The 22,177-nt window shown below is 34.1% G+C and overlaps 1 protein-coding gene across 10 annotated transcripts in view; it reads left to right on the top strand.

Annotated features, from left to right (window-relative positions):
• EPHA5 (EPH receptor A5) overlaps nt 1-22,177 on the top strand; it is a 326,925-nt gene that overhangs the window by 258,495 nt on the left and 46,253 nt on the right. For 6 of the 10 annotated variants that reach the window (XM_044766079.2, XM_044766080.2, XM_044766084.2 and 3 more), the window contains one exon: nt 16,712-16,777. The exons of the other annotated variants lie outside the window; for them this stretch is intronic. In XM_044766079.2, coding sequence (XP_044622014.1) covers nt 16,712-16,777 — 66 coding nt within the window. The remainder of the gene's footprint in view (nt 1-16,711; nt 16,778-22,177) is intronic. 10 annotated transcript variants of the gene reach the window in all.

Here is a 22,177-nt window from a genome sequence, read left to right on the forward strand (position 1 = left end):
TGAAGACCCACATCAACCTTTCTTTCTATCATAAAACCTTCCTCAATTCCCTTCACCAAAGCATTCTGTGCTTCCACTTAAGTCTCAGAACAATATAGCAGTAGTTTTTCATGGAATTTAACACTTTCAACCACAAATTATAGTACATTGAGTAAATATCTTCTCACTTCTGCCTGCCAGTAAGTATTTAGAGGATAAAGACTTCTGTGGCTCTCCCACATAACCCAATTGAATGAATATCTCATAAATTATTGAATTAAAGATAAACTGTGCATAGGTCTCCATTTGAAGTGCTTTGTCTCACTTTTCCCTATTAATGTTGATAGTTTGGAAAACGAAAAATGTTAATAACTCTGACATAGCACAATAGAATGCCTAACCCCTAAATGTACTTTCTTCCTGAATAAGGAAACTTTTGATGCTATCACAAAATAAATGCAATGATTTCAGAGAAATGTTGCGTAGGGTTAAGAAATCTTCACTAGTTTACATTATTTATTTGACATGTGAACAGGATAACACCAGTGTGATGATGCACCTGGTGATGTCAAGCAACATTAGCTTTTATAAATAATAATATACATCAATGCATTTATATTTCTCTCCTGATTCTCTTTAGGTTAGGGACATCATGGAGATGTTCATATACTTTTTGCAATATATGCTTTATTGTGGTCATCTAGAAACAAACCCACAATATCTCTGAGGTATGCCTGTGCTTGGCTTCTCTAACATACGTAGGATTATATAGTTTCAGAACTTGATAAGTTTTGATAAGAACAAGTATTGTATGAAAATATTTTAATCTAATACTATTTTATTTTAAAATAATGATAAATAAACAACTGTTTGTGATCACACATGCAATCAGTCATTTTAGAAAAGAGCTCATTAAAAGCAAATCTCAGTGGTTTATGAATTAGCAATAGATATGACTTTATAAAACTGTAATAAATCTAGGCATGTGTATTGATTTAATATCTGAGAGTTGTTATCCCTTCTATTTTCTCATGATTACATGCTTTTTCTTCAAAAGCTCTGAATCAAAGATAATTAGAGAGCAGATCATAATTTATTAATAACTGGCAAATGGGGATCAGGGCAGAGTAGTGCCAGAAAGACTAGGAGCATAGCAACAACTAATTGCCCACTGTGGGAAGTAAATCGTCCTAGGAAACTGAACCCAAGAGGGTTACTGGCTCAATTGCTTAACATTATTGAATACCCCACCTGCGACTTCTCACGGATCAAACATGTAAACATCACTGCAACTCTCAGGAAGTTATATCGAGGCAAACATTTGGAAGCAAAAACTCTGTGGTACTTGAGATAACAAATTAATATCATGGATTTGCAATGATGAAAATTATTTTAGCAAAGAATCTAGAGACTCTTCACAAGTATGAAGCAAAGGGTAGGTCAAAAGCCTAACCACAAGAGCAAAATACACATTTTCTCTGAAGCTCCATTTGTCTGAAGCACCATTTCTATAAGAATGGGATCCTCATCCGAAAGAGAGCACCGGCTGGCATGCCGGAAGACACTGGGCTCTGGTGGAAGACTCTGCTGAGTTTCTAGGAATCTTACCACATCTCTCAGAGTCCACAATAGCACAGGCTCTTACGGGAACCTGATACCCAGGTCTACTGAGAAAATCAATAGCACTGCCCTGTGCCAAAGGTTAGACCACCTCTTCAACAAAAATTCTGTTAATTTCCTGAGCTATGTCTAGGAGTATACTCATTGCTGAGAAATGAAGCGAATGAACAGCAGAATGTTTCAAATGATCTTAAACACCAGCTAAAATTCACATTTGTTTCAAGATCTGTGCTCTTTTTTCAAACTTGCATGAACCTGGGAAGAAATAAATGTTTCTAATGGATTAGCAACTCAGTTTCGAACAGCTGAATTCTTTATTATGCCACGTGGAAGTATTGACTTCAGATATAGCTGATGGCTGTGATAGTTATAGTGCTACAAAACATATTTTATCCCAATTATCTTGCTTGCCCAAGTTGTTTTACTATCTCTCACTCCTCATTTCTCTCTTAGTTTCTTACTCCCCTCACTTTCTTTGGCATGCATTCACTCTCAATAGTCTGTAGGCATTGTTCCACTCTCTTGTAGCCATCAGTACTGCAGATAGCAATGTCAGCAGGTTTTAATTATTATTTTATTTGAAATTATTATTTATAATGACCTGTTATCTTTTTTTCCTGTTCTGTGGTCTGGCATTGGGTTTCACATCTCCATGATGGGCATTATTGAGTACTCTTGAGTCAAGATAGATTGAAAGGCAAGAAAGATGGTTGGGAGTTTATAATAGGGTTTATTTGGGTTTGCTTTTTTGCCTCTTTTCCACGTCAGCACTTCCATCCTGAAAAGCAAGATATCATCGAGTTGGCAAATTGGGACCTCCCTGTGGTGATTATTGGAAGAAAGTCTCTCTGTTTCTTAGATTTTCTTATGCTGTTCTAAGAGCAACTATGTAGTTCCTCTAGTGTCCCTCTAGACTGATCATTCCATAGGATTCAGATATTCCAGTGTCTCTCACAGACACTCCTCCAACTGTAAGAGCTCCCCATGCCTCTGACATCGGGAAATCCTAGTGCTGCTTTGACACTCTTATGCCTAATTCATTTGATTTTCCTGAGGCAAATTTACTCAGCATAGTTTTAAACTGATTCCTTCTGAAGATGATGAACACATCATGCCAACATTTTTTTTTAATCTATTATCCATTTTGAGTTTCAGTTGAAGTCATGTAACTTTGTTTAATACTTTAATTGTTTAATACTTTCCCTGTTGAATACAAAGAAATATCTGTTTCAAAATATGGAGAAATAGTACACATAAGAATGTAAAAGATAATCATAACACACTCACAGAGCAAAGAGTTGAACAAACATCTTTAAAAATATATAGAATATAAGTAAAATATGTAGGATATAAGTGAAATATTTTCTATATTAATATTAATTTTCCTAGATATACTGAAATCTTACCACTAAAGTTGTTTGTGAGATCTTCATATATGTCAGCAACACAATGCTACATTTTTAAGAATACCTAGTTCAGCATAACTATTAAACCAGGATGAGTATTAAATTTGTAGGATTATTCTGATTTTCTTAATTTGCTACATCAACAATTATCAGCAAAATGCCAGTCTATAGGTCTAATCTTCCTCAGAAAACTTTCAAGATGAAATTTAGCCACCCATATAACTAATTTCTATCTCATCATGCTAATGATGATGTAAAATCTAAGAAGTTATCAAAATCAGCATGAATTCAATATTCACATGAATGTGATATTGAGCATTGTTTATATATAAATTTTGATGAGACAAATATAAGATAAACCAGAATTCTACATTTGTGTGACTTCTACGTTTTCTAACATATAAGGACCTTAATTTATTTTGATGTCTATATCTGACTTAGTCCCATTCCAGCTGTTTCAAATGTACATATAGTGGCCAACTAGATGCATCTCTTCTCTAGTCATTTGGAATGTAGAGGGCCAGGATAAACTTCTTTCCTGGAGTCCTAAAGATTTATAATTAATCATTCCAAACCTGTGCTAGTGTGCACTGTCACTCCCCAACCCCAATAAGGAAATAGCTACTTTGAATTCCAAGTAGATCTCTATTTGACCACCCAATATCTTTTGGCCTAAGCCCTAAGTCTTCTAAATCTTCATCCAAGAAATTGAAATGCAAAGTCCTTCTGCACATCTCAAATATCTGGTTGGAGCCTGTGCAGTTCGGCCCTTTTATTCCCATCCGTTCCCAAAGCCAAGGTAACTGGATCCTGCTCCTGTGTCTCCAATCCTCTGAAAACCCCCCACTCTAAGAGAACTCTTAACTAACCCAGCTTGGAAGTCTATCAGCAAATCATCTCAGCACATCTTACGTCCCAAAGTAAAAATCACTATCAATCCTGCTTCTATCTGCCCACCCATTGCACTATATCGCCTTAGACCTCAGATATTCAAATTACTGGACTGCTTCAGCTATGTTCCAACAGAATTTTGGAGGCTAGATTAACAGCCATTTCCTTAGATCAATGTCTTGACATAAGCAAATCCTCTTGCCATCTTCCTTTCCTATAAGTTTCAGTCTATTTTTTTATATTATGTGTTACATAGTTGGCATGGTTAAGAAGATTTTCCTAATTTCTTACTGGGTGCTATTTTATGATGTTTGAATTTTTTAATTTTCTGATTAAAATTATATAGAACACAAAAATGTAGAAAGAAGAATCCATCATATTTGTCCACCAGAGGCAATATTAATATTTGGCCATATATATTTGATATTTTTGTATACATAGTTGACTTCATAATTTATAGTTTTGTTTTCTGTTTTTATCTGACTTAACATTACAAAATAAAATTTCCCTGTGTATTTGAAAATGTTTTAAAAGCCAAACTTTAATACGTCTTTGATATTTTAATGTCTAACCTGTTCCATAAGCTTTCCCTTTTGTTTTTTTGTTTGTTTGTTTGATTTCTTTGTTGTTGTTGTTATTTTGGGGGAGAGTGGTTAATATTTCTATTCCCAATATCCTTAGAACACATTTGTATTATTCAAAGTAAGGGTCAATGAATATGAATGTTTTTAAGATTGTTTATACATATTGACAAATGGCCTCTGAAATCCCTGTACCAATTACCATTCCCCCCAACAGTGCATGAAATTGTCTGGTGGTTCACAGACCAGCCAGGCTCTGCTAATTTAATAGAAGAAAAATAGTTCTGTATTTTTAATTGCACTTCTTTTTATTTTTGAGATTTGATAGGTTCATTAATATATATGCAATGTGTAGTCATTAGCTATTTCGTTACTTGTTTTGTAAATTACATGTACATACTCTTTACGTATTTAGGCTAATGGGTCCTAGCTCTTCATATAGTAAAAATATATAATTAGAAGTGTCAGGATTAGTTTGCTTTTTAATAATACTTATTTTGCACAAGATACAAAAAATGTTAATTTTGGGGGATTGGTGATCTAAATTGCTTTTTCTATGGACTTATATAGTTACCAGCACTGTTTATCACCCTTTCCCAAAACTGTTAGGTCTCTACCTGAAGTATACACTAAATAAGTGTCTATATAGATTTTCTTTTATCTACACTGCTTCTGAGCTATCAAAGCTATTCTTCTAATCTTCCTGGCTTATACCAGTATCATATTAGTTTAAATATTATAATTTAAAAATATTTTTCAATGTTTGGTCAGGCAAATTACTGTTGGGGAATCACATATGGTCACAATTACAAATATTTTATATGCACACTTTTGTATGTACACACACATACATTTAACACAATTGTATGTATATAAAGCGATTGTAAGTATAATTAACCATTATGTTATATATGTGTATAATGCATTAAAATACTTAACATTTATCACCATTATATTTAATGTTAGACACTTATGACGACTACCATAATATGTGATTTTAATACTACTGACTGACACTAATAGAAAACAAAATATACTTACCTGGATTTGAATAGTTCGATATGAAAATGAACATTTAACTTCCTGTTAAATAATTCTCATAATTAATTCAATTCTCATAATATGTTTATCACAAAATACACACATTCCTGTGTTTTGATAATTTCAGTATACTTCCACTATTACTTTAATTATTTGAGAGTGAAGTAATTAAACTGAAACATTAGTCCTTCTGGGTTCTCCACCCTATAAGTTTAATGCTGATAGATGTGATTTGACTTTGGAAAATATTCAACAGCCATAATAAGGGGAGCTAAATAAATCAGAACTGACATATTTGGCTTATTTCTTTTACTAATCTCCTTTCTTTTGACGCACTCATATTTTTAATTGATATTATTCTTTCGTTAAGACAAATGAGTGTTTAAAACAAATGTTACTATGAGAGCTGTGCTTGAAATATCCTTACTTATTTTAGCTGGCAAAATTTGCATCACTTTTTTGCAACTTTATGTGCCCTTACTTTTTCTTCTCTACTTCACCCAAAATAAGTTAAAACCTAAAATAGTTAAGCACGGGCAGCAAAGTCAGGACAGTTATGTGCTCCTCTGAAAGAGGGCTCGTGGATACACCTGATTCAGCTGTGAAATGACTGGGAAGGAAAAGTTCAGTGGGAGGACCTTCTAGTAACTTTAGGCTTCTAGAAATAGAGGTAGTTGATGTTTGCTCAGTGAAGGTGTCATCCTACAGGAGAAAAAAACTCATGATTCAGTGCTTTGTATATCAGTTCTATTATTGTGCCTGAACAGAACTAAGATGGTGGTTGATTGCAGAGATCAAACTACGTGATTTTCCTTTATTGAACTTGTAAAGATGATCTTTTATGTGGAAATAAACAGAAAACACCCAAATGAGAACAAGCAAAGGCTATTTATGAACAGCTTGCTCTAGCGAGGAAATCAGTCACCATGTCTTCATTTGACATAGACCCAAAGGCAGGCAAATGAGTCTAATGAGAATAAGGGAAAGCATTAGGCATGCCCTGATTGGAGGTTATTGGCATGGGTTACCTGGAGGTTATTGGCATGGGTTACCTGGAGGTGAGCTAACTAGAAGTGGGGCATCCTATGTAATTGATTAAGGAAGCATATTGGCTTCGTCTAGTTGGTCCTAAGTTGGAAATGGGGACTGATGTGGGGTCGGTGAGCCAAGGAGTCGAAAGAAAGATTTCTTAGACTCTTAAGATCTGGCAGTAGTGCTCTTTTATTTAGAGAATAGTATAGAATAGCATGGGGACAGGACCCATGGGCAGTCAGAGCTTCTGCTGCCTGCATGGGGACAGGACCCATGGGCAGGCAGAGCTGCTGCCGGAATGTTGCTGCTGCCGCTTCTGCTGCAAAATTGGGTGGAGAGTAAGGCTAAATTTAAGGCATAGCTATGTGAGTTATCTCTTTACAAGACAAAGGAAAGAATATGTAAAAAAGTTAAAATGGTATCAGTGCCCGAAGGGTCCAGCCATTTGGCGGTCCCACAACTTTTAGATAAGAATCAAACCAGATTGAGTAAATGGCAGAAGTCACCGCTTAAATATTATCCTCAGCTAAAGACAAAGGAGGATTTGGGGGGGGGGGGGGTCAGTTACATGAGGTTGCCAGACAGTAAACAACTTAAGTTCCTGCCTCTGGCATTGATTAAGAGTTTCTAGAGATAAGGACGTCCCCCTTCTTCCTGGCACAGAGAGGGAGGCATCTTCACAGATTGAGGTTTCCCTTAGAAATGTAAATGTCCCCAACAAAGGGACAAGCAAATTCCACTCCTCGGAGCCTGCTTCTCACCTGTAGTTTTCAAATTAACCAGCCTAAAAATCCTCATCAGGGACAAATATCAGGGAAGCTGGCATTTGATAAAGTCTTGACCATTGGATGGATTGCTACAGAAGTTGTGGTTTGACTTTCTGGACTGGTTGCTACAGCTTTGCAGTCAGAGTTCTATTTTTTTATTTGGTCTGACCACTGTTCATTTGTATATTCAGTCTCTCACTGCATTCATTTCACTAAATGGTAGTATAAGTCTTCGATTTTATAAGCTATGTTCAATATTTTTAAGAAAAAATTAAAAAAAGCAAAAATCCTTAAGGATTGCAGCCATGAATATACTGTGAATTGCTTTTATTAAATTATCAGATAAATAACTAGTTCAAACAAGTATCACCTTGAATTTTATCAGTTTATGAGAGAAACAATGTAACTTTGAAGTTAGAGGATAGAAATTGTTTAAGAAGATTTTGATTTATCTTACTTTAAGAAACCATATGTCTTTACAATGCCAGAGAAAGTGGGAGAAAAGAAAACAGAGGGGGAAGTTCGAGCAAGATAAAGGTAAAAAAAATTTTTTTTGAATTTTTAGTGGTTCGTAATATCAACCTTTCCCTTTTATCTGCCTGTTTGCTAGTTTTTGAGGTCAGATATCAAAGTTTGCAGTCTTCCCTACCTGTTTAATGCCTACAATGTACTGTTAGCTCCTTGAGGAGAAAGTTGAGTTTTCAGAAGGTTTAAACCAAAACATCATATACACTTGATAAGAGTATATAGACCAAATTTATTAAAAAAGCGTTTGTGTTTTATTGACCATATCTGAATTACAGCTTACATATCTTTATATATATTGTATTTATATATGTACATGTATGTATAAATACATGTGTGCATATATACACATAACTGTATAATAATACAGTATTGACATTTAATTATTTAAATTTGAATAATATAAAAAAGATTTAAGTAATATATGAAAAGTTGAAAGAATCTCATTTCCCTGTTCAAAATATCACACTGGCGAGGTTTTTGCAAAAGTACTTGATGGATCCTGTAACCTCTCTTTTGTTGTGGGCTCACTAAAGTAGGTTTTTCTGATATCATGACCTGTAAAATTTGCTTTTTTGATTCGATGTGACTCTTTGATATGCTTCCTGCTTTCATAGCATGGACAGGCTAATAGAGAGACAGTGGTGCAATCAGATATTTTCAACATAACACAATCAATCTCGTACTTTTAACAAATTGGTGCAACAGTAGAATAGAGGATATGATCATCTTTGCCTTAAGGGGTACAGAAGTGATAAATTTGAGCTGGACTGGAAGATGAAGAGAAATTTTATGAGTTGGTCCACCACGTGTGATGAGGAAGGTATGTAGACATGAATGCACATGGGGTGTCCAGTTTTCTGTGTCTACAGGGCTTTCCACAGCCTTTGAGTGTGACCCTCCCAACCCTCATCTCCATTTCTTCCTGCCTCATTAATGGCATGAGCTTTCTCACATACAAATATATATGGTTCTGGTTTACTCTGGCTCAGCAACAGTGCAAAGAGAAAATCTTTACATCAAAATATTCACCATATCTTGAAGGCTTTCCTGACATGTCTGTGGCAAACCTGAGCTCTACTTTCACATAACTTTATGTAAGTCTGTGGTCCAGTAGCTCAGAAGGGCAAAATGGGGACACTGAATAAAGATAATTTCACAATTTTGTTATTTTGCCTGAGATATTATGGCTCCTAGATAATCCAAGTAGCTAGTATTGAAATACAGAAGTACAAAAATATCTTTCATTAAACATTAAACTCGCAATTAAAAGAAACCTGTAGAGATAAGTGTTAGGAAAAAAAATGTGTAGTTTAAAGAGGATAGGATGAAATTTATAGTTACTAAACAAACCAGTCTTCATTTGTAGATAATATAAATTAACATCGTAAACAAGTTGCAGGAGAATTATTTAAAGTACTTACCAGAGAACAAATTGTTTTTAAACACCTCCAGGTACTTTAGAAGGTTTTATTAACATGCAGACTATTAATATGCTAATTACAAACCTTTTTCTTTGTATTCATTGTCAATTCCCCTAAGATATTATAAGACACATCATTCAATACAAGTATTTATTGAGTACCTATTGGATCAGTGATTCTCAACCTGGAGGAAATTTAGAATCAACTAACAGCTTTTGAAAAGCACTGATGCCTGGGTCTCACAATCAAGGTGTTGTGATTTAAATCTTCTGGAGTGAGGCCTGGGCATTGTTTTGCTGTTGTTTTACTTCTCACCTTTTGAGTCTAATCTGTAGCCAGGTGTAGAATCATTATATAATGTGAGCAGAAAGCTGTCTATATATAATTTCTTATTCTTAAAGCATAACGTAGATTTTCAGTAAATGTTTGCTAATAGAAATGATTGTGTGTACTACTGCAGCAAAAAGTTTACAAAAGATCATTAATATTTGGTGAAATTCATTTTGAGTTTCCAAGTATATCCTGGAATAGGCAAACCAAACATAACATGTTCAATAACATTTGCTAGTTTCATCAACACCTTTACCCGTGGCATTCATGGAAGAAGAGCCTGTTTTATGATGATGATCTCTGGCCCATTAGAATGATTAAAAGAAGTGCAGTGAATCTTCTTTGAAGTATAGCTTGGCATATAAACCAACTGAAGTGTAGTCTAAAGATAATTCACCTCAAATTTTCTTTCTGCTTTCACTGAGTTTGATATTCCCAGGTTCTCATTGTTGTCTTCAGTAGGACATGAGAGTTCCTGATTCCAAAGTTAAAATGAATTAGTTATTTGTTTGTTTCGTTGTTTTTGTGACTTTGTCCTTAAGACAAAGGGATGACTGCACATGGAGCACTTAGATTTGTAGAGTTTTGGGTTTTGTTTTTATTTTAGAAGTCCTTGAAATGAGTGTAATTTATTTAAGGTTTACCTCAATCGCTTATGTGATTTGATCTCTATTTTATACATGCATCTGCATAATAGTAGAGTTTGGGTCGTTGAGCATTTTTATGGCATCCATCTTTTAAGACTTTCAAACAAAATTTGGTGTATTTTGCTGCAGAAAGGGCTCAATTTATATAAAGGCATTTTAAGTGCTATATGTAATTTTTTGGGATTAATTTATTAAAATTTTTTTAACCCTGTAACAAGCTATTAGTGGAAGAAGCAAAAAATGTTCATATCAGGGTTCTCTATGAAAATCTTTCAAATTTTCAACAGGAGAAAGGGAGATGGAGCTGGTGAGTGGGTGGGAATGAAAGAACCTGGAAGATATGGAGGAGGAAATCGTGCTTCCAATACAATTTGAGGCAGTAACTTGGATCCACATCTTACCTCCATAACTTATCAGTGTCATCTTGAGAAAGCTGTTTGCTCTCTGTGAGTCCCAGAATTCTTAGCTCTATGATGAATATTATAATAGGACATTTCAGGTTTGGAACAGGAAATGCAAGGAGAGAGGAAATGTGTTGGAAAGACACACTCCTCTTGTGTGTTTCTCGTTTACTATCACACTACTACCACACTCACAACACTTCTGATCCCACATGTGTGGGTTTTTTTTTTTTTTTCCACACCAAGCAATTCTCTTCGACATCTGCTCGGTGTCCTGCAGTTCAATTCAATTCTGACACTCACCGGAGTTAGAGCGACAGGTTAAGGGCCCAGCCCACAGGACTGCCCCCTACTTCAGATGCCCCGGGTTACCCACAAATTCTGTCCAATATGGCTACAAATAGGAGGTTCCTATGACCTCTTTCCTTGAGTTCGATCATTTGCTAGAATGGCTCACAGAACTCTGGGAAACACTTATGTTTATCAGTTTATTATATAACAAAGGATATGCAAAAGGATGCAGATGAACAGCCAGATGAAGAGACACATAGGGTGAGATCCTGAAAGGTCCTGAGTGCAGGAGCTTTTGTCTTGTGGAGTTGGGGTTCACCAACCCAGAAGCTCTCCGAATCCCATACTTTCGGGATTTTTATGGAGGTTTCGTCATATAGGCATAATGGATCTTTAACTCCATTTCCAGCCTCTCTCCTGTCTCTGGAGAATGGGCTGGTGAGGCTGAAAATTCCAAGCTTCTAATTATGCTTGGTCTTTCTGGAGACAAGCCTCCAGCCAAGAACCCATCCAGAGTCCCTTCGTTAGAACAAATGAAATTGCTATCACCCAGGAAATTCCAAGAGATTTAGGAGCTTTGTGTTAGTAACCACGGAATCAAAGGCCAATATTAGAACAAAAGATGCTGCTAGTTCTTTTGTCACTTAGGAAATTACAAGGGTTTTAGGAACTCTAGGTCAGGAACTGGGGTCAAAGACTAAATGTTAGAATAAAAGATTCTCCTAGCACTCTTATTTACAAGGATTTTAAGAGTTCCGTGTCAGGGACCAGAGCAGAGACCAATTTATATATTTCTTATTATTTCACAGCAAGGTATGAGAGTGCCAGGCTTGGACCTTGGTTAGGTAAGACTAAGAGATAAAACGATGTTTCAAAACTCATCTACCAAGCACTAGTGCTCAGATAGAACAGTTTTTGGTAAAGGGACCTAGAGGGTAATAGGGAGACACATATAATCATTGATGGGGGATAAGAAGCTTTATAGTCAGAGGGAAACAGAGAGCTGGAAAAGAAGATTAAAAAGTTACTGCATATAACTGTAACCTGTTCCTATTTGTCTGGACTGCAACTTGGAAATAGTGATTAGACTGCACATATAAACCCCATCATGTGTTACAGATGTGTCATTCCCCTCAGAGTTACTCAAAAACACACTTAAATGAATTAAATAAAAAGCTCTTTCTATCCATTTTGCATTACCTGCTCTTGTAGGCTGGAATAATTTTATGCATTTGTGTCAAAAGTGTTGAGAATGAAGAGTAGAGTTTGGGAACCACATATGTTATCATTCTGCTTTTTATTCCTTTCCCTGTTTTTGCAAACAGATTTCTGCAGTTTTAGCCTGGCTTCATCAGGAAATTAGTACTAAATGTTAGAAGAGTAGCAGTGACTTAAGACACAGATGCAAAAGTTATTGCATTATAAGATATTTTAAGAAATATATTAAACAATTAAGACTGTGTGTGTTAATTACCAGTGAACAATTTCTTTAACTTCTTTTGTTGGAAATATTTGTTACATGTTTAAATTATTTTTATCACTTAAAAACTGATAGGGTGTAAATGATCGTATATTGCGATAGGCATCATAATTAGAATTGTTTAAGCTTGCTTAATTTTCTTAAAATTATAAAGTTAAATAAGCACAAACAATTTGAAATCAGAGAAAACTAAAATAACTGTTCGATAATGTGAGTTAATGTAACACTCCAATACAATAGCTCTTAGAAGTTTGGTATACATTTTGGCCATCATTTTATTTTTCTGCACACTGATTTTTACCTAATTTTAAAAAATTATTTTTATTTTTATTTTCATTGCATCACAGACTCCACAAATATATTTTGTTTACTGAAAAATATTTATTAGTCACTTAGTTCCTTTAAAATCTATGGCCTGCCTCATGCCAGTTGTCTGCATCCCACTTTTTTTGCTATGACTGTTGTTATAACAATATCAGTTAAACACTTTTAAAGTGCTGACTGTGGTCCCAGGACAGTGGAGAGAGCTTTACATGGATTGTCAAACTCATTCTGCAAAGCCACCCTATGTGATATAGTTTCTATTGTTATCTCATTTATGTCAATGACTGCTTCACCCAAAACTATGCATTCAGTAATGGATACATCCAGGACTACTCTTAGTTTGACTATAAACACAGTGATCTTAAATATTGTGTTACACAGTGATGTCAAAAGGTGAGAACATTTTTAGTGCTCGTTGATAGGTTTGGAGGATTGTTTTCTAAAGGATTGGTGCCACTTAGGAGGGCAGAAGCTTCACTCTGTTTTCTCCAGCACTGAGTACCATCATTTGCTGTTGTTTTATTTAAAATGGGTGAACTACGCACCCTTTTAGTTTTCTTGCCCCCCTTTTTTTTTCACCAGTAAACTAAAAATACTTTTCATCTAATAAAAGTAGTTCTTTTGTGAAATTACTCTTTCTGCCTTTCTCTCATTTATCTGTTAGGCTCTTAGTGTTTTTCTTAGCCAATGGTATGATCTCCTGTTTAAGAATTTAAGTCATCATTTATCCACAACCTGTAGTCTTGCTTCTCTGACGTAGTATCTTTGAGAATTTCTTCCCTAGAGTTATAATCACCTTGTTTTGGCAGGAAGGCAGTTATCTTACTTACAGTGACACACTTTATACATATATTAATCGGCTCTGTGTTAATTCCTGGCTAAAGGAATTTCATATGAATCTTCTTTGGGTCTGGAAAGCTTCTTTTATCATATTTTAATCTTCTGAAGGATGAATCAAAATATCTTGTTAGAACAAAGACCAACAGTTTTTGATTATAAGCCTGGGAGGGCTAAACTATTTTAAACTTGGATAATAATGCTCTTGTTATAGCTGCATGCAGTTGCTTACAGGCTGCCAGGTGCTAAAAACTGATGGGAATGCAGACGTCCTCTGTGTTGAGCCGTGGCTCACATAGCATACATCAGTTGATTTTTCTAGCACATTTTGGTTTCTATTTCTAAGTTATCTCTGGGGCTTGTAAGCATTTTCAACCTGTACTTCTCCAAGTATTTATTGATTAATGAAAGAACATATTCTTTATACTGTCTGGTGCTGAGGTGTTACTGTGACAGCATCCTCAGAGTTTATTTAAAAAGAGTTATTTGTTATTATGCCACTTCAGATATTCATAGAAAAGGAACTTCAGTTTTAATTTTCTTCATAACAGATAAATTCACAGTTTGCTCTGATCACTAAATCCTTAGAAAATGTATTTTGTGGAAATGATTTTTTTAAAAAATTACATTGACCTTTCTGTATTTATAAGAATTGGTCTGAATGTAATTAGTTACTTAGTTCCTATGTATACTTCATTTGGGAATATATGGATCTAAAACCATGACTCAGAAAAAATAGAAGCACAAGTGTTTGACTTTATATAATTTCAGATTTTTTGATTAAACTTTGTTAAAACTATAAACTAGAATTCTAATGATAGGTAAAGTGATTTAAATTCTTCAGGACTAAAATTTGTGGATTGATGTTACAGTGAATTGCATGTATGCGTGTGTGTGTGTGTGTGTGTATGTACTAATTTGTAAAACAAAAACATTATAGTTTTTCAAACTAAGAGGACTGAACGAAATGTTATTATTTTTAGAATCATTAGTGTGTGTTTTGAGTCATAGAACACTGACCAAGTATTAAATAAATCCTATCAGGTAATGGCCAATCACAGTGCAGTTGTTGCCTCCCTAAGCACAATTCTACCTGAGTTTATAAACTGTGCACATTTCACTAGAAGGATGTTTGTACTTTATTAGGAGACGGCATCATCATTTTATCACTAAAAATCAATTGGATACATTCGTCAACCATCAATTATTTATTTATTAGTAATTGAACTGGAACTATGCTGTTTGAAATTAGCATATATATGGAAACTACCAGTAAATTGAGATACCATCTCAATTTAGATAATATCAGTTGAGATAATATCAGTAAATTGTGATAATCATGCCGTTAGTTAATACCAATTACAGTAAAACACTGACTACTTACAGGTATCAATTATTATGCTTCAACTGTGAAGGAAATAAAAGTTCAGAGAATCCTCTTCCTCTCAAGACACTAACAGTCTATGACAAGAGGAAGGCAAACTCCCTTTAAAGGGCCAGGTAGTAAATGTTTTAGGCTTTGCAGGCCCTACATTCTCTGTCACAACTACTCGACTCTGTCATAACAGCACTAAAGAAGCCATAAACAACAAGTCTGAGTGTGGCTGTGTTCCAATAACGCTAGATTTACAAAAAGAAGTGGTAGGCTAGAATTGGTCCATGGGCTTTAGTTTGCAGACCCGTAATCTGAGTGCTGATACAAACAGAAACAGTAGGGAAGTTAACATATACAGGATATCAGCAATTGTTTAAGACACTAATGAAATAAATGTTATTATAAAGAAGTATATCAAGATTTGTCAAGGTATTTTACAGATGTTTTACCGACTCTTTAAACATTTTAACATTTTTGTGTTAAGAAATACATTGACTTTCAATACCTCTGCAGTGAAAATAATTATTTGGCATATTCTTTAAAATATATATAATAAGTAGTCAAACTGGAAGTAAATGTCATAGTAGCCAAATTTTTAATTTACTATGATTCTATTTTAGTGGCAGCCAAATTCTCAGACATTTAGTAGTAATAAAAATTATAGTATCATCAGTACTCCAAAGAAAATATACAGAACAATGCCCACTTCCTTTAAAAAAGATCCATTTGCATTTGATTTGGAAATACTTTTCTACCTTATTAGCATTTCCAGCTTTATTAGATGTTTATATTTTATTTTATTCTCCTTATTTGCTATAAAATAGAGCAGATACATTTCACATAAAGTTCAAAATAGACGTATTTTAGACAAAAGCCTAACCTGCTGGTATACAGTATCATTACTGAGCTCATTCCACAATTCTCTTGAAATCATTATAAATGCTATTCATAACTATACTGGAAAGTGAATGCATTGAAGCACTAAATAAATTCTATGTTATGTTCTGCTATCAGTTTATGTGGTTTCTAACAATAAAGTGCATTTTATTAAGCAATTTGCTTGGTATTTTCTGGACTTTTTACTCTGAGTATGTGGAAAATTTTTAAAAGTTTTGAGTGTTGTGATATCCAGGAAAGTGCATGTATTATACATAGTTTGCTTTTTTTATATGGCAATAGCTCTGCAAATATATATTTGGAGATACATTTTTTAATTCTGAAAATGTAAATTTAAATTGAGAGACTTCCATAAGTGACTGGAGAAGTCACATAAGCATAACATTTTCAATAGGTTATGATAAATAATGCCACTGGTATAAGAAATCTATGGGTCAAATGAGCGAGGCATTATTCTCCCTTCTAAATTTGTAGGTTCTATGCAAAATGTTTGTAAAAGGCTATTTAGAATGTCTTCCGAATATAAATTTTGCAGGAATTTTTGAGGAAAGATATATTTAAATGGGCTTACATCTTTATTTGTATGTCTATATGAATTGCATAATCAAATACATGGGCTCATTATATTTCCTACTGAATAAGCATTTTAAGTAAAATAAAAATAACTAATACAGTTCTGTATTTCTTAAATCCATATAATGCTTCTTAATTTGAAAGGCATTGTGGAAAGAAATTAATTGTATGCATGTAGGGATTGTTGCTTTTGAAAAGCAAAGCAGACGCCTGTCTAAATTCATAGTGTCTATGCTATAAGAGGGAGTGGGATCTCTTCCTTATCTTGGGCTCTCTTGTTTGCTTTTCAGTTGCTGCGAATGTGGCTGTGGAAGGGCTTCTTCCCTGTGCGCTGTTGCCCATCCAAGCCTAATATGGTTAGTGTTCCCTTCCCACTTTCACTCCTATGTGATGTCCCACCTATATGTATGATCGTCAGCATTCCTTTTTGTTTTTTTCCATTTGTGTACATTTTAACCGCTAGTACACTGGTTATGCCTTAACAGCAGAGCAGAATGAAACTGATTCCCAAGTGATTTCACAATGGACAATTTCAAGTAAAATATACGTATAGTAGTACCTCATCCCTATGTCAAGCATTCATACATCTCTTCCAAGGCTTTTACCATGGTCTTGATTTAAGCCAGGAAGTGGTAAGATTGTAGAATCTGTTTTACATTTAACATGTCGCTGTTTTTGTTGTTCCATTAAGATTAAAATCATTATCATACATGGAAGTAGAAGGCTACTCTGTCAAGGTGAAATCACCTGTTCTGTCTCCCAGAACCATGGAAGGACCATAACATAGCTGGGCTCTTCTATTTTCATAATTATTGTGGATACATGTGGCATTGGAGAACAGAACCACGTGTACTTTTCATGGTTTACTTCAGATTTTTAACCTTGAATTATTTCAGTCATTAGAAGTGCTATTCCTAATTTGATACCAGTGAAGTAAAAAATATGCATATTTTGGGGATCAGTGTCCAAATAAGACAGTCAATTATTTACAAATGCAAATCCTAAATATGTATCTGGGTTATAGCTATAAAATTGTAGGCTAAAACATGAGACCAGAGAGCTGTATTCACAGATTTAGACAGTAGTGAACTACCTTGTAAAAAGTGAAATACTTCGGATAATTTCTTTCTAGATTAGAGTCTAAATCCCTGTGCTACTGTATTGAAATTCGCAAGGAAAAGATTCTGAAATGCCTTTTAGAGAATTATAGGGTTTCGTTCAGGCATTTTAAATTGTTACTCATATTCTCTAGATGTCAACTAATTTTTGTTGGTTCAGTAACTGTGGTGTGAATGAGTGTGCATGCCTATGTAGATGTGAGAAGCGGTGGAATGGATACTGGTCTTCTGAGAACAAGAGAGAGTAAACAAACTGATAAAATTCAAAGATCTTTTTCTCAGTCTTTTGAAATTTTTGTATTTGAAAAAAGTTTTCAAGTTAATATGAAAGTACAGATTTGTTCCAAATTATTTAATTTACTCAGGAAATTCTTATTTAAGCTTGAGGCTTCAGTGACAAACCATAAAACCCTGAAATGTGGCAATGGCCAAGGTATAAAATAAATGGCTTTACACTGTGTTTTGGGGGGTTTTTTACTGCTCTAGGAAAAACTAAAAAAATGGTCACTGAATTGCTCATTCTACTTGAGTCTTTTCTTTTTTTGAAGATTGGCACCTGAGCTAACAACTGTTGCCAATCTTCTTCCTTTTTTTTACTTTTTGTGCTTTTTCTCCCCAAATCCCCCGAGTACATAGCTTTTTATTTTAGTTGTGGGTCCTTCTAGTTGTGGTATGTGGGACGCCGCCTCAACATGGCCTGACGAGCAGTGCCATGTCCGAGCCCGGGTTCCAAACTGTTGAAACCCTGGGCCGCAGAAGTAGAGCACAAGAACTTAACTACTTGACCACGGGGCTGGCCAGTCTACTTGAGTCTTGAGTATAGTTGTTATAAGAAATAAATCATCACTGAAGCAGAATAGGCAGAATTTACTTCTCAGAAAAAAATGAAGATTGACATTCAGGTTTCCTTTGAACTAAATCTCAAAGATACCTTACTGGGAGTATGAACATTTGTGAAGCCATGGCTTAAGAAGTATTGGCAAAAACTAACTCTAGCTGGATTTAAAATACTTGATTTTTAAAATGGTATCTTTGTCTACTGTGTACTTGGCTTCAGGAAGTTTGTAAAGTAAACAAATAAAAGAAAACAGGAAAAGTGGGAAGGCAGAATGCTTCCTTTACAAAGAACAAGCCAAGAAATCTAAGATGAAAACTTTTTTCTCATATTATCTTTAAATAATGTTACCAATTATTGAGGCAGTGAGTATATTTGTGTGTGCGTGTATATTTGTGTGTGTGTGCAAAAAAAAAGGAGAAATGATTTTGCCATAGATGTACTTAAGTACCCAATAAAATGCTAACAGTTTTCATGGAAAGGTTTATGGAAGAGCCAGAATTTTTTAATGCATTCTTAGTAAAACAAAACATAATAAAGCAAAAGAAACAAACTTTAATTGGGCGTACATAAATTAGGCTGTAAGAAAGTTGTCCAAAATTATTACTGGAGAAACATGGAAGGTAAAATGTTTTTATTGCTATGTTTTCTAAACTTCCATTTTATAATTTCAAGTCACTACGAGGTTTCAGTTAAACATATTATTTGTTTATATTAAAGCATTGGGAGAAAACAACCTTAAATGGTGGAAATTAAGGGCTGAGAAGAACAATTTTCCTAACAGAATCAGTAAAATACTGAGGAATCTTGACCTGAAGTCTTGCCACCTAATTTTGTATGTATAGTCATACCAGCATTTGTCAATTACCACATAAATAATTTCCAAGGAACATTGTATCATCATCATTTGTGAACAGACATATTTGCATTTATAGAGGAGAGTTTGTTAGACATTTTGAGATTTTGGAATTTCATAGTTTTTCATTTCTTGAAAGACTGCTAGTGAATATATGTGTGGTTGGTTTTGACCTTAATATAATGCAATGCATATATGTACATCAAAATTGACCACTGTAAATATACTGGCTTTTAGAAGTACCTTAATATAGCTTGCGGAAATCTAGGGATCTGAAAAGTACAATTTCAAAACCATTGACCTAGATCTTTGGTTCTGCAATTCAACTATACTAAAGCTTCTGCAAGGCTCTGGAGTTCTGAGTTTTACTTTGGCATATTTCCCACCTGGAAAGCATGCTCCATTATTTTTCAAATGTATAGTGTGCCATTTATAAGATGAAATTGGTAATTACATGTTGCCACCTTTGATCTCAAATTATTTTTCATCAATCTAGTTGCCCACTTTGTTGTGAAATCTGTGCACATATATATATATATATGATGCTAATATTTCAGATATTCTTCCTGCTTTCACTGAAATCTACCCAGTGATGGAAGATGTATCTGTAATATTTCTGAATGAAACCCAGATGCCTAGATTTAGGCACCCTATCCCCGAAACTGCCCACATTTTTAGCAGAGGTATTTTTATCAGTGATCGTTGACTTTATGTCATCACAACTGGCTTGAGACTCTAATCATTGTTTCACTTCTCAAAAAAAGTCTATTCTTACAAACATCCAGTGTTGAATTGTTTTTAATGTAAATAAGGTATTCATGTGTGTATTTTCTAAAATAACATTACCATTTATCCCTTGTATTCATTTGTGTTTATGCTTACAAAAGCTAATATATATTTATAGCATGATATTTATTATGTCTGTCTGAAATAACCAATAGTCCCAAAGCAGCTTTTTCTTGCATTTCTTAAGTTCAAATGTGTGTCAGGCTATTTTCTTCATTCATGAGTTTTCATGCTTTCTAGTGTTTTCATACCACTTACTGTTTCTTCTGAGGGGTTATTGTGGCAAGGGAAATGGAGTTCACTATTCTGAAAATAAAAATATTAAGTTCTTATTTTGTTCATTTACCTATTCTGTGATTTTTAGGAAATCAGTTTCGTTTTTTTAGAAAAAAATTTTAAATATTTTTAATCAGAGACACAAGGGATAAACTTTAGCCTCTCTCATAATGCAGAGGTTAAAAAATTTCTCTGACTGAAAGGATCATGAATTACATCAAAACATTAACTATTATCTCAACTTGTCAATGAACTGATTTTTTCTCTATATTAACTGCAAATTTCTTGAAATTTGAAGTAAGCAAATTTTTAGTTTCATGCACACAACAGATTATTTCATTCATCTTCACAAGATTTCTGCTGGGGAGGTATGTGGAAGTACTATTCTATTTTGTAGACCTGGGAAAGAGACATAGAAAATAGAATCATCCCTTTGTAATATTCTAGAGCCCCATTTAAAGTGCTTTCGGCAGGAGGATGTGAGGCTTTCTTGCAATATATATAGAATACATTAAATTCCAATTGAAGGCTTGCTATGTAAAATATAACTATGTACTGCTCCAAAATCCCTTTTTATAATACCTGTGGAACCTCAGACTACAGAAGATATTAAGCGGGCCTACTCCAATTTAGAAATCCAATGGTCACATCCATGAAATAGTTTAAAAATTAGTAGAAATTATCTACTCTAGTATTAGAACAAAATTTGTTGAAAACAGAGAGACTTAATCCTCACATGTAATACTTTACGAAATGTTTTTATATCAAAATTTTGTCAATTAAAATTTAACTTAATATTGAAAAGTCTACAATTCATATTTGAGTTTTTTGAAGTATTTGAAATTGTTCATCTTCCTATTATTTCTAATTCGAAAAGATTTGAAGATCTCATCAATGAAAAATTTACAAATTCATATGTACTACACTATTCTAGAAGGTGTTATTTTTAAGACATTTTTTCTTTGTCTTTTAGAATGTGGAAACAAAAAATGATATGTAAAGCATAAAATAAGAAATAACTTAGCTTCTCACATTACTATTAATCATAGAATAGTTAGTATCCTTGATAGAATGTGAGACGGGAACCTAGCAAGCTATGTCCTCATTTTGTATGGTGTAATCGTCATTCCATTCCCACATCCAAGGAAAGTGTGTTTTTCAACATGAGTACATTTCCCTTGAGAAGTATATTTGAGAATTTTCAGCAAACATAGTAGATCAGTTGCATTTCTTGTGTGTAACTTACATCTATCTATTAGGAACTCAAAAATCTCAGTATGCTACTATGCAAATGAGGAGTATATGAATGAGAATCTTAAGGTCCTGCTAGCAAGACAGCCTAAATATCCAATGTCCAATTTTACTGCATTTTCACTCACATTCTTATTGAAGAATGTGATCCTGTAAAACAAAACAATCTATTTCCAGGATTTATTAGATATATTATTAAGCTAATGTTCATATGCTTCTTTATTTTATGAGGCTGAGTTAGCTGAGCTTTTATTAAAACTAGCTTTGCTCGGTTGGAGAGAATCTTGAAATGAAAAAGTAAAACTGTTTCCCAAAATGTTGTAACTTATTCTTTTTAAGATTCTAGCAATAAAATCTTAAATACAGCATTATACAGCGTTTGAAGTCATTATTATGTCAGAACGAGAGAGTGTGCATATATGGAGAAATGTGGTTTTAAAAGAGGCTAAAATCACAAGAAGCTTTTATTTTCCATAAGCAAAACATATTGACTCTAATCTTTGCTGGAATTTGTCAACTTTAAACATTTTTGGTTTAAAGTATAGGTAAAGTATTTTCTAATCAATCTGGAAAATAGAACAATATAAGAACAATATAGGAGTGTCCATTTCTGAGCTAAGTTCTGCATATGCTC

The sequence above is a fragment of the Equus asinus genome, chromosome 3 (genome assembly GCF_041296235.1).
Source record: "Equus asinus isolate D_3611 breed Donkey chromosome 3, EquAss-T2T_v2, whole genome shotgun sequence".
Taxonomy (NCBI): domain Eukaryota; kingdom Metazoa; phylum Chordata; class Mammalia; order Perissodactyla; family Equidae; genus Equus; species Equus asinus.